Here is a 14,335-nt window from a genome sequence, read left to right on the forward strand (position 1 = left end):
GAAAAAGCTCCCTCACAATCTGGGGGCCTCCATATGCCTCCATTCAGCTTACAATTTAGATTCTTTCCCAGCAGCGAGGCGTTTCTGTCAGTGGCGGTGATGTATTGCTCTACCCAGAGTGTGATACTACCTGGCTCCACATCTCAGGATCTTCTCAGTATTGGCCTGAATCACCCGGGCTGAGCCCTGGAAGTGCCATCTGAAAGGAATCACTGTTAATATTTGGCCAAGACAATTTAAGGTACATGTTACTAAGAGGCCAGGGTCTGTTACTAGCCTTTTTGGAGAAAGCATTTCCTTTGAAAATAAGACCTGGAAGTATGAGAGAGGCCTTCTTGGGAAAACCCCATGTTTTGTCCAAAAGAACCTGACCTGAGAGAAATTTAGCAGATTCGTTGGATGTGGCTCCGCTCTTATCCTATCCCAGGCCTTGTTTCTACCTTCCCATCTAGGTCCGTAAGACATAAAGTCCAAGGAAGGGTTGGGAACTTTGTACTAGAAATTTCTAGAAATTTTTCTGATTCTTGCAAATGAGGGCTGAGGAGTGGTTGTTACATTTAGACAAAAGCAATTATGTCAGCAGGCCTCAATAGGAAGAGGAGCAAGGTCAGGTGAGGTAGGAGAGGAGGAGCTTCAGATAAGAGGGTGTCAGAAGTAAAACCCACATGAACAGACTATGACAAAAAAACCAGCTAACAGTAAGCAGTCAGATAGGCTACCTTTGGAAGCCCACTGTCCTTTGAAAAAAACTCTTCACTTCCAAGCCTTGGTCTCGCTCTGTGACAACTGGATCATGTTATGAAACTCCTTTCATTCTTTTTCAAAAAATCTTCTTTTCACTATTTTTTCCCCTGAAATCAAGCCATCCAATGACAATGCTGGGAAAGTTGCACTGGATGCATCCCTGCTGTTTTCTTTCACCCAGAGACAGGGATTCAGACATGACAAATCATCTACCTAATCTACCTGTTCCATCCTGACTGGTAAATAAACCCAGCCCTTTAAAGCCATACAAATAAGAGAGTCATCAATTGGGCGTTGCAACTCAGTGAAGCTGAGTGCCAGAGCCTCCTGCAAGGTGGTAACTAATAGTCCGCAGGAACTCAGAGCTGGAAGAGAACTCTTTCTGAAGTAGCCACCCAATACATCAGCCAAGCAGACATGGCAGAAAATGCGTCACTTCAATGAAATGGTAAAAGAATGAACATGCCAAAGGAGAGACATTAGAAAGAAACATTGAGTTCCCACTATCCTCCTCTTTCAAAAAGAAATCCAAAAAACAAAAACAATGCTCTAAGAAACAGTACTGCCTCCAGAAGCCTTAAATTTCCTACTAGGCAAAAAGGTACAACCACTCCTAATTTATGACCTCAGCTTATCACAAAAAAGGCACCTGGTCATACCTCTTGCCTCTTAAGGTATTTAGCCTAAGGCACAAACAGGCCAGATTAATAGAGTATAACTGGGCATTCCAGCGAGAGACCAGAATGGGGAGACCAGAATGGTATCCAAAAAGCTCAGGTGGCAAGTGAGAACTGGTGAATTTTGTAGAATGCCAACTAACCAAAAGACAGAAAAAAACACAAGCTAAAGTACTGACAAACATTAGGAAAACTACCTAGAGATAATTCTAAAACTGAGTAAAAGAGGAAAATGAAGAAACTGTGGACCATTATGAAAAAAAGGTGGACATGGTGGCTCACACCTATAATGCCAGCACTTTTGGAGGCCGAGGAGGGAAGATTGCTAGAGGCCAGGAGTTTGGGACCAGCCTGGACAATATAGTGAGACTCCATCTCTACAAAAAATAAGAAAAGTCAGCCAGGTGAGGTGGTACATGCCCATAGCCCCAGCTCCTTGGGATGGTGAGGCAGGAGGATAACTTGAGGCTAGGTAGTTGAGGCTGCAGTGAGCTATGATCATGCCACTACACTCCAGCTTGAGCAACAGAGTGAGACCCTGTCTCCAAGGAAAAAAAAAAAAGAAAAACTGAACTGAAACATGACTGAGAAGCAAAATTCTGCCCTTAGTCAAAATGTCTGAAGATACTTTCTATGGTTATTCTAGTCCTTTACCCTAGGTTGTCATTTGATGAATCTTGAAATTTGTCTAGGACAAAAGTGGTTAGTAGAGAAAGTAAATGGATGCACTGCTTCCTTTTTACTTGGCAATAGCCAGCAATCAAATATTTACTTAATCATATTTTAAGTTACTGTCCGCAGATATTTTACAATCAGGTAAAGGATTTAAGATATTGATCAAAGGATAATTAACAATATATGACATTAAATGATAAGTGTCAGTGATATAGGCCATAAATAGGAAGACTCTAAGAAAAAATGAAGAAAACTTATTTTGGTTTTTTTGGAGACAAAGTCTGGGGAAAGTGCAGCGCAGTGGCATCATCATAGCTCACTGCAACCTCAAACTCCTGGGCTTAAGCCATCCTCCTGTCTCAGCCTCCCGAGTAGCTAAGACTACAGGCTCATGCCCAGCTAATTTTTCTATTTTTTTTAGAGACAGGGTCTTGCTTTTGCTCAGGCAAGAACTCCTGAGTGCAAGCAATCCTCCAGCCTCGGCTTCCCAGAGTGCTAAGATTATAGGCATGAGCCACATCACTTGGCTAAATTATACTTCCTGAGGTCAAGGGCTCTGTGGCCAGCCAAGGACCTGAGGGGTAATAATATCCAAAAAGTATTTAGAAAAAGAACTCAAAGCATGGAGTCTTTTTTCTACAAACACTTAAGGAGTAAAGTTTCATACTTTTATCAGGTTCCACATATCAATTAATTCATTATTTAAAATAAAAATAAAAATAAAATCCCACAAACTCAAAAAATGCTACCTGTTACATGATCACATCTCTACTCCTCTGACGCTGGGCAGCCACCAGATCCATTCCAACTCAGTACAGAAACAAGGAAAGAGAGAGGATATATGATTCAGTGTGAACCAATTCTCAACTACTGAAGCCCCAAAATCAAAGCAGGATGAGTCAGGGACCCTTCTTTGAAAATAAGGGAGATTTCAGACATTTTCCAGGACTCTCAGCAACTCCTCCCGACAACAGTGAAATGTACGATAAGACCTGAAGAAGTCAAAGAGTAGCCTTGGCAGGACTCCAGAACTTGGTTTACCCCATAAGCATGATGAGATTTTGAAAGAGATGCTACCGGGTTTAGTTCTCAGTCCTATTTATGAAATGGAGAAAAACAACATCTATCTGCAGGCTTCTCAAAAAAGTGACCAAGAGATAACCATGGGCACATCAAGATTTGTAGGCCTGACTGGCACCTCCACAACAAGACCAGCATTCATAGCCTGGGACTCATATAGGCTTCTCCAAATGAGACCACACATGTAATCCATTCTCTTCTCACCAACACCTCCACCAGCCCAGAGTGAAAAATATAGTTGTTTGTGGACATTTCTCCCCTTGCTTATCCATTCTACTTCTAGAACTTGATATATTCATTTACCTAGTTTTTCTGCTCACATTGTCCTAAGTTAATAAGATTTTGTTAATAATTAAGATTTATTGAGCAATTCATATGTTAATTATCTTAAACGCATTATTTCATTTAATACTAACAGCAATTCTATTAAGTGCTATCACTACCCCTACTGCATAGGAAACTAAGACATGGAAAGTAATTGCCCAACATCACCCAGCTGGACAATGCAAAAGATGGTTTCTAAACCCAGGTCCAGACAGGCCCAGTGGCACGTGCCTGTAGTCCCAGCTACTCTGTAGGCTGAGGTGGGAGGATCACTTGAGTCAGGTATTTGAGGCAGTGGAGGCAATATGGTGAATCTCTACCTCAATTTTTTTTCTTTTTTTGAGACAGTCTCGCTTTGTTGCCCAGGCTAGAGTGAGTGCCGTGGCGTCAGCCTAGCTCACAGCAACCTCAAACTCCTGGGCTCAAGCGATCCTACTGCCTCAGCCTCCCGAGTAGCTGGGACTACAGGCATGTGCCACCATGCCCGGCTAATTTATTTTTATATATATATATATATACATATATATATATATATGTATATATATATATATATATCAGTTGGTCAATTAATTTCTTTCTATTTATAGTAGAGACAGGGTCTCACTCTTGCTCAGGCTGGTTTTGAACACCTGACCTCGAGCAATCCACCCGCCTCGGCCTAGAGAACTAGGATTACAGGGGTGAGCCACCGCACCCAGCCTCTACCTCAATTTAAAAAAAATAAACCAGGTCCATCTGACTGTAGAGCCCAAGGTTGTAGTCATTACACTGTATTTAATCGACTTTTTTTTAAAGGAAGGGTAGCTGAGAAAAACTTTCAGCTAACCTCATACTTAATAGTGAAAGTCTAAATGCTTTCCCCAGTAAATAAAACAAGGATGTCTGCTCTTACCACTTTTTATTCAACGTTGCACTTGGCAGTCCTACCCAGTGCAACAAGACAAGAAAAAGAAACAAATGGCAAACAGATTAGACAAGAAAAAGTGAACTGTCTTTTTTTAACTGACAACATAATCATGTACATAGAGAAGCCCAAGGAATCTATAAAAAAAGTTACTAGAATAAGTGAATTGATTAAGGTCTTAGGATACAAAATCAATATAAAAACAAAACAAAGCAATTATCTTTCTATATAATATAATGAGTAACTGGAAAATTAAATTAAATTAATAATACAATTTATAATAACATAGCATGAATAGCATAGCAAAAAACATAAAATTTAGAGATAAATTTAACAAAATACATGCAAGACCCATTCACTGATAATTACAAAACATTACTGAGTTACTTTTAACCTAAGCCTTCAAATACTACTTACATTATTAAAAATAAATAAATCAGCGTAGCATGGAAGACTGGTGAAAATATCACTCTAACCTACCTCTCCAGGCTTCTCACCTGTTTCTCCCTTTCATTCTGGTTATTTTGTATAACACAAACATGCCCCTCTGCCATTGCAAATGCTGCTCTCACTGCATGAAATAGATTTAATCAATTCATTCATCTTTCTTTATTCACAAACCACTCTCACCTCATCCATCTCTGACTATTGGAATCTCATCTCAAACTACTTCTCCAAGAAACTTTCTTTAATCCTCTAACCAGATATGATCTTTCTTTCCTTTATGACTCTTCTCCTCCCAAAAGCACTATGCCAGCATATCTTATAGTATTTATCATATCCTAGGTTGAATTACTGTTATTATAAGCTCATTGATGACAGGGACCGTACCTATTTAATAATACAACTCTCCTGAGTTGTATCCAGTTCTTTACACAGAACGGATATTCAAAACTTGTTGAAGCAAACATTTAAAAGACAGAATTAAAAGAAAGTTATTTTAGTAACAATCTTTGGGATTCTATTCCAAGTCGCATTGATGTCATGATAGAATTAATGATGTCCTGACTTTTGCATGGACTAGACCAGGTATTTGGCCATGTGGTAATCCTCCTCTCATTCAATTCAAGTATTTCCATTAGTTGGACCAATATCAAGATCATGACCAAGTGAAACATCCCAATCTAAAGGACAAAGACAGACCATCAGTCTTTATTAAATGGATCAGGGAGGGGAGGAGAGAGAATGACCTCAGCACAGGGCAGGAATGTGAATGATAAAGAGAAGCATTATGAATTCTGTTTCTGGAGAGAGAATAAAAGTAACCTGAACATTACCTCTTGGGGGTCTGTGCTACTAGTAGAATACAGATACTCCCTAGGATATCTGTGCCTCTGCCACTCTGGAAACATCTGCAAGGGTAAATGGAATGTTAACCACCTACTCTTGTCCCACCCCAGGAGGCTAGCAACACAATCAGGTCCTGAGCAGAGGCCTGGAGAAGAGATAACAGGCTCTGGAGATGCTAGGCCTTTGTCCCAGACAAGGTCCCTGGAGTGGCTATTTGGATCTCACCACATGTACAAAATGGAAGGGAATGTTACTGTAGAATGGAGTTCATATGCCACACTCTCCCAGCAGCAACTAGCCAGAGAAGAAAGGTTCTTTAACCTAACCTCATTGCGTAATTATCAAAAACATCACAGCTGATTAGCAGCAACTAATCTCAATCAGTGTGAATTTGTCTTTTGACCCTAGATTAGCAAAACTTCCCAGCTCTTTGCCTGGGTACAGCATGTCCTCTTTCATGTTATCCTAATGCCTTTTAATCATCCTCCCTGTTTGCTTCAGCTCTTACAACCTTACATGGCGCTCTAGCTCAGCAAGATTCATCCGTATATTGTTGTTTTTAAAGGAGTCTACTTTAATTTCATATAAAATAGTCCTTTTCCAACCTGTCATAATTTAGCACTTCTTCTAGTCAATTCATCTATCTACTTTCCCAAGTTTTCTGAAGTTTCCTATATTATCTCTTGAAATTTGTAAACTGGATTTATTTCTATGTATAAATCCAAAAAGTGGGAGGAGAGGGTTAATTTGCTAGAAACGTTCCCCATATCATGTCCATCCATTCATCCATTCAAATTCAAAATTTAGGAGGAAATTTATTTTACCTTGAATGCAAATTATACTAACAGCACTTCAGGCCTTGAAAAGAAAGACTCAAGAAATTGTTGAAGACTGCACAGGGACAACTTCAATGATAATGATAACACCATTTCTTCCCAACTCGAGGTTCAAAATTGCCAGATGCCACTATGCCAACAGGCTTTAGAGGGTTAAGACTTCCTGCTGTTTAGATATTTGCATATTTACTTTTTCTCCACTAATCCAAATGACAATCGGAAGATCCTCTGAAATGTTAACACTATGTTCAAATCTGCTAACTTTAAAACTGTACTTCAAAACAGTATTTGGGTAGCTAAGTCTCCTGGAATCAGACCAGTTGTGCATGAAGATGGTCAAAATCAAACTCTTCATCAGCAACTGGGGTCTTTGGCTTCTGAATGAAAATCAAAGTAATCATGCACTGTGTAGTTTTTCTCTTTCCATCTGTGGTATGATTTCCCACATGGACACTACTGTGAGAGTACCAAGTGTGTGAACCAGTAGGAACTGCTGTATGGACAAAGCTGCAGACCTAAATCTCAGTGACAAACCTTTGGATCTCTCTTTTGAGCATGCCAGTTAAGTCTTACAAAATTCATTGTTATAGACACCTTCTTAATGGCAAAGTGTCTGAAAAATAAATTGGTATTTTCGTTCCTGACCCCAGGATTATATTTGTGAGGAAAGGTACTCGTTAAGGGAGAAAGAGGATCCTTTGACTAGATACTTGAGATAGAAAAGGACTCAGAGATAGTTAAGATCTTGGGCTAGGTTAACAAAAAAAAATACATATTACCTAGGAAGTATTTACCATAAAATTAGCTTACTAATTAACATTCTCCATCTGTTAAAAGTATTGGACTGCTCTGAAAAACATTGTGAATTTAGAGAAATAAACACTGCAAGAATAAGTTATTTTACAAAAGAGCCTTAGAGCTGGGTAGCTCTGAGGACAGGGTTAAGAGGGAAACTTTTCACCATATATCCTTATGTATTTTCTGAATTTTGAGCCATATAAATGTGCTACATATCCAAAAATATAAATGCAAATTTATAAAGAAAAAACAATGTTATTAAGAAATAAAATTACAATGCCCTAGATAATAGAAGATTGTAAAGAGGCACGCTTGCTTTGAGTGGAGGCCAAGAGGAAGTTAGTCACCTAGACGGTTAATAAATCATCTTCTTTAGCTCCAAAAGTGTTTGTAAATTCAAACTTATAGTTGTCTTATTTTTGTTTAAATTTGAGGGTGGGCCAGTGGTAATCTACCCTCCAAAAAAGAAAAAAGAGTCTTCTCCAGCAAAACCTTTATTCTCCAGGGCTCAAATCCCATTAACACTAATCAGCACAATGATTAAGCACATTGTGGTTAAGTACTCTAGTTGATAACGATTCCTTTGGAAAAAAAGGTTCCCATAGCGACAGGTAAAGGCTATCATCAAACTCAGCTTTTCAGCACAGGACTTAGTGTCATGGATCTGAGAGTTAAGATTGCTTTAGTTGAAATCTAGAGGCTTTCTTTTTTAACTTCACTTGACTTCATCCATTCAAAAGACACTTATGAAAAGTCCTTCTATGAGCCAGGCACAGTACCAAAACTGAGGAGGGGGGAGCAGGGAAGCTAGGAGAAAGAATACTTCAAAGATACTATTCCTGCCCTAGGAACTGTAGTCTGCAGAGGAAACAAGCCACTTTAAGAAATAATGGTAATTATTTAGAGGTAGTAATTCAAACCCTAAATCTATAACCAAGACTTGTCTTCATCACTAGACTGGTCAGTTTCTAATCTAGTTTCACTTTCCCATCTTCAAACTGCAGCACAGCTGGGTTTCCAGCTGGCTGGGGAAGAAAAGATTCTTTAAATAAACAGCATTTTAAAAATATACAGTCGCTTTTGCTATACTGAATTTTGTGAACCACCTTCATCTAATATGTGAATCTTGATGCCAAATTAATTTAAAACTATTTCTAAAGAATGTAAAGTCTCCCAAGAATATACCTTTTCCATGTTTAATAACAAAGTACACTACACACTGGAAAACTGCTAATCAGAAAATCCCAAAGGAAGAAATTATCTTTTTTAAAATGCCATCTACTGCATCTATTCAATAAGGAAGCAGCTTAAAAACATGAATATAAGAAAACAACAATATAGGGTATAATTTTACTGAAATATATGCAACCATCTTGTAAAATGCAGGACTATTCGCAGAACGCGATGCCTTTATAACATTGTATAGAGTTGTTAATCCCTGCAAGGCCTTTCTAACTATTATTTCTCTTCTTTCCATAGAAGGCATAGAAGACACTTTCCTCCATGTATGCAATCTTCTTAGAAATGCAAAGATTTTACTCAACTCTTTACTACTAGATGTAGCATTTTTGGATAAATGATACACAGTAGATCTGTCAAAATGTCCTTCTTGCAGGTCATGCTATTTCAGCAAGACCCCTGTACACCATTCCCCACCTTAGATCACAGACTTCAAGTCAACATTTCACAGTGTAAATTAGCCATTTATGAGGACCTTTTAGAAGAACTCCAGTATGACCCCTGCATTGATGCTACCTTGAGGCATGTGCCAACTTTTAAGCACAATATATCCCTTGATATGGTTCTTTATCCCAAAATCCTGACCACCCCCCCCCAAAACCCCACAGCTTTCTAGATGACCTGCCTAGGAACTACACCTCTCAGAACCCACACTCAGAACTAAAACTGGCTAAACAAAGTAACAATGCAACCTCAGTTGCTCAACATAACTGCTATGATGACAGTTTCCAAGTGCCAGTTTCCCTATTTTGCAATGGGCAAATCTTCTCCAAGGAGAAAAGGTTGCCAATGACCCTGTGGCCCAGAGGGCTTTCTTTAGAATAGAAAACATAAAATGAATTTGTTAGCTATTTCCTGCTGAACACAAGGACAGTGTTGTGGTTAGTTAGGATGATTTTGCTTCCTTACTTTTTATACTATTACTAGTACATGTTTTCTTTAACCACATATACAAAATAAGAAAATACAGTTTATATTCTTCTGTCATATTATTGCCAACTCCACAAGTCTCACATATATGTCCTATAATTTCCAATCCCCTTTTATAAGGCCCCTCAAGCTGACAACTATCCATACAATTCAAAGCAAAACCAATTCAAAGCAAAACTTTTTGCATTCCAAAATGTTTACTGCCATACACACTTGCTCCTTGAATTATAATGTGTGATGTGTGAGGGCCTCCCCTTTACCAAAGATTACAGTTCTAAATTTAGCTGTTTGAGAACTATACTATACATTTTAATAATATGAGATGATCACAACTTAAAAGCATACTATATTTCTGACCCTAAAATCTTTCATGATCTCTGTACTCAACTGTTAAGCTATTAAATGCTCACTAAAACAAAGAATATATAATTAACAAGGCATGCTGTGTTGGGGAAAGGAGAAAGTAGGAGGAGGGGGACAAGGGAGCAGAGAAGCTTTTTATGGGGTTATCTGACAATCCTCAGTGGCTAGGGATTATGTGGAGATGTGCACTGTGCATATTCAGGAGCTACTCACCAAAAAACAAAACAGAAGCTGTCCTTGGACAAGGTTCAATAAATGTTTTTACTATCTATTTCTCAAAGCATAATACAATTCCACAGCTCCCCAAGGGATCTCAGATAAAATACTTAATAGAATAAAAAATTAGAAATTCTTAGCTGGTTTCAACTTGTCATCATAAAACATTTCAGAGCATAAAACCAACATTAAAAAGCAGTCAACAATATTCCTTAGGATAATGTCAGAGCAATAAACTGCTATTATCCCCAAAGTTTTTCCCCTCTTTATTAAGACACTGCCAAGATACTTCTCACTAAAGTGATCACAGTTTAACATAGTACCTAGATATACTCCCACAGCTAAACTCCTAAAATTTGTCTCTTGAAGGGGGTGGGGGGAGGGAAGCTTCCAAAAGTCATGAGCATTGATCTAGAAAGATGAGGGCAGCAAAACTTACTATAAGCTGTTACACATATTTTGGTATTTAAAGCCTGTCTATACTACCCAGAATCAGTTGGTAAACTGGCAAATATACCAACTTCTCTGAGAGTTCAGAACATCTATCATAATTCAGTGATTATACAGTCCAGAGAAACACACCGCATGCCAACAAATGCAGCCTTAGTTGACACAAAATGAAACCCCAATATGAATAAGCACAAGACAGGCTAACACCAAATACTCTAGTGTGGGGATAATTCAATTCGAAATATTTTACTGAGAAGTAAGTACTGGACCAGGGACAAGAAGAAAAAGCTCTTAGACTGACATTTCTTTGACTTCTGACATGGGAGGCGTCCATTCCCAGCTGCAGGGACCTATAGATCTCAGTGTTTTGTTTCTAATCACCTGCATTCCTGTGCAGCACCCAACATCATGAAGATGAGAGATGCTGTCAATACATCCGGCCAGTAAGATGTCAGAGCTTAACTTAAAACATTCAGCAGAAGTAAGTTACTCTATTTCATCATCATCACAATCGACAGACCTAGTAAGATCCCCCAGAAATAGCCAAAAGAGGTGTCTGCTTGCTAGTCTTGGAGGTTAAAAGAAGGCTGTGCTACCCGCTCAGCAAAGACAGGCAATCACGATGGAGAAAAACACCGGAGCCACATGGAGGACGGAAAACAGTAGCAGAAAAAGTCCAACTCTGCCTACGCCAGCGGTGTGGATGAGCAGAGCAGCAAACCCAGGAGAGGAAGGAGGGGGCGGGGGGCGATCATTCCCTAGGAGAACTTGTAAGCTGAGGCCTTCACAGCCTGGGAGTCTGCCCAGCTGCTCCTGCAGACCCTGCCAACCTGGGCACAGCAGGCCCGTGGGAGCCGAGCGGGCAAGGCCTCCGTGGGTCACTCCTGACTCACTGAGCCTCAGGCCAGCACCGCCTGGACCTCTCCGTTTTTCCTTCCGCTACTGGGCTATGATGGCAGCTTTCCAGCCCCACATGCCATACATCAGCCGCAGATCCCTGCTGGCACTGACCGGCGCCCCCCCCCAAGCCCCCACCCCTGGCACACTTTGAACCTAATCCTCCTTCTCCCCAACCCTAGCCCCCTCACCCACCCGTGCCAGGCGCCCTGCCCAGGGGCGGCCCCACCCCCCAGCGCCCGGACGCTGCCAGGCCTGGGCACCTGCAGCACCTCCCCGCCCCACCCCCATTCTCCACCACCTCGCCCCTCCCCCCTTTCTCTAGCAGAGGGAGGGGGTGACTCACCGCAGTCAGTGCACAGGATCTTGCCCACCTCTTTCTTGAGGTTTTTGCCGTTGGTGTCGAGAGGGGCAAAGGCCGTCTTAAAGACTAAGGGTTGTTCTGTGGGCTCCAGGAAAAAGATGTAGCGCTGGTTCCTTTCGAGCGGCGCACAGGAGCCCACGCTGATCACCTGCTCGCGCTGCAGCCCCCCGCTCCGGAGCGGCCACTTGTCCAGCACCTTCACCAGCGCCACCCGACCCGAGGCGGGCGGCTCGCGGGTGCTGTTGGAGCTGGAGCCGCCAGCCGGGGCCAGCCCCTGTACCTTGCCCTCCACCACCACGGGTGCCTTGTACGCCTGGTCCTGCACCGACTTGAGGCTGGGCGAGTAGCAGGCGAGCGACACACCGAAGAGCAGCATGGAGAAGCCGGGGGCCGGGTCGCGCCTCATGCCGCCGGCGGCTGCGGCTCGCGAGCGGGCGGCGGCTCTCCGGGCTGCGGGGCTGCGGGGCTGCGGCTGTTGCTGCGGCCGCGGCTCTGGGGGCGCAGCGGGACGGGAGATGCTGCTGTTGCTGCTGCTGCTCCTGCTGCTGCTGCCGCTCTCGCTGCTGCTGCTGCTGCTGCTCCTCTCGCTGCTGCTGCTGCTGTCGCTGTAGCTGCTGCACCGAGCCTTCTCCAGTGGCGGCGGCGGCAGCGCTGAGCAGCAAACCTGCCGCATCTGGCCAGGCCATTTGGGGGGCTCCGCCGCTCAGCCGCCGCCGCCTTGGGAGGGGAAACAGAGCCCGCTGGAAAACCGGAAACAGCGTAACGTTAGCGCCTCGCAGCCCTCCACCGGCGGCCCGGGGAGGTGACCCAGCTAGGGCAGGGGGCAGGCGGCAAGCGGGCCGCGATGCGCAGCGCGGCGCAGCGCAGCGCTCCCACCCTGCGCGCCAGGACCTGGAGGAGGATGCGGAGGATGGGACGCCCGCCCACTTGCTCTCTCGCGCCCCCTCTACCCTCGGACCGAGTGGGGAGCGCGGCTTCTGCAGGGGAAGCTTGGGACTGCACTGCTTTAGTGCCCGCCTTCAGCCCGCTGGGGCGCGGGAGGAATCGTGCCACCCTTTGCTCGTGGGATTTATAGCATGACAGTGGGGGTAGTGCATGAGGAAAGGGCGAAGAAAAGATAACGGCTTCTGGCAGCATCCTATGAACGTGGGAATGGGACACAGGGCGTGCCCCTGCCTTAAGGCGTCAGCTGGAGGAGCCAGAGAGGTTGCTACCCCAGCCTCTTGCCTCCTGGGCTGTCCCCTTCCCTGGGTAGACCCTGGAGGCCAGCCCCTAAATGATCCCACGTGCTCGGCCCTGCCACCGCCTGGTGAGCGCTGGATATTTGAGTTGAGGTAGGGGAGGATCCCAGCCCTGTCATTTTGGAAAGAGCTGGGGCTACAAGGAGCCTTGGCATTGAGGACACCTAACCAGAGACGGTGGTTGGGAGAATATCCAGTCGCCGAGACTCTGAGCTTTTCTCCAGCAGCCACATGGGACCAGGCTGAGCCTTATAGAACCTCATCTTCTTTTAAAAATCTGCTCCCCAGGAGAGGTGGGGGTGCTTCTTGGGAGCCAATTGAGAGGCAGAGCCTGTCAGGGCTGAGGCCACTCCATGAAAATGGTTTCTTTTTCCAAGTCTGAAGCTTGCAAGAGGCAGAAGAGTGTGCTCCACTGAAGCCAGTATCTGATTTAAACACACACACATACATACCACCACCACCACCAAAAAACAAAACAAACAAAAAAAGGGGTTCATAATTCATTCTCCTATCAATGAAGGTCCAGAGAGTTTTCAATATCCAGCTTCTATCTTTGAAGGATGTTGAGCTCAAGGATGCCAGTGAGATTTTGGAGAATTTTATCCCTGACTAGGCCCCACAGGAAACCGGCCCAAGGATGTCTGACTTAGGCTAGGATTGCTATTCTGGAAAGGAAGGAGGGAGCTACACTTTTCCTCCTGTCTAAGAGACAGCTTAAACTCAATATATGCAAAGCCAACAGCATGATTTCTCCCACCCCACTCCAAATTCCCTATCATTATTAACAGCATCATTTTATACTTGGCCACCCAATCCATTACAATAAATCCCTTAGTTCATCTCTCATTCTCCCTCCTCCAATCAGTCACCGAGTCCTTTGGCACTACCTTTTAAAAATCTACTATTTATCCACTTCCTTTCCAACTCTGCTGCAAATACCTATGTACAAGTCCTCATCATCTCTCACCTGGATAACTTCAAAGCCTCCTAACTAGACTCCATCCCTTTTTCCTCATTGCCCACCTCCACTCCTAGCACTGCAAGAGTGATCTTTCTAAAAATGAAATGTAAATATGATTTGGCCATGCCACTGCTTTCAGGAGTAAAGTCCAAACTCTTCTGCGAGGTTCTTCATGGGCTACTTCTACCTAGCCAGCTTCATAGCTTGAGAGCTGACCTCCTACCCTAGCAACCTGCAGCACACCATGCTGTGTCTCAGTGCGCTTCTACACACCATGTCTCTTGTGTCCAGGAAGCCTCATCTCCACCTCATCCACCTGGAAAATCCTTCTGTCCCCAAGGCCCAG

At 43.3% G+C, this 14,335-nt stretch overlaps 1 protein-coding gene across 2 annotated transcripts in view; it reads right to left on the minus strand.

Annotated features, from left to right (window-relative positions):
• Positions 1-12,992, minus strand: part of NRG2 (neuregulin 2) — a 190,013-nt gene extending 177,021 nt beyond the window's left edge. For both annotated transcript variants that reach the window (XM_012748926.2, XM_012748927.2), the window contains exon 1: positions 11,770-12,992. In XM_012748926.2, the coding sequence (XP_012604380.2) occupies positions 11,770-12,460 (691 nt within the window). In that variant the 5' untranslated portion in view covers positions 12,461-12,992. The remainder of the gene's footprint in view (positions 1-11,769) is intronic.
• Between the last annotated feature and the right edge of the window lie 1,343 nt (positions 12,993-14,335).

Source organism: Microcebus murinus, chromosome 21 (genome assembly GCF_040939455.1).
Source record: "Microcebus murinus isolate Inina chromosome 21, M.murinus_Inina_mat1.0, whole genome shotgun sequence".
Lineage (NCBI taxonomy): Eukaryota > Metazoa > Chordata > Mammalia > Primates > Cheirogaleidae > Microcebus > Microcebus murinus.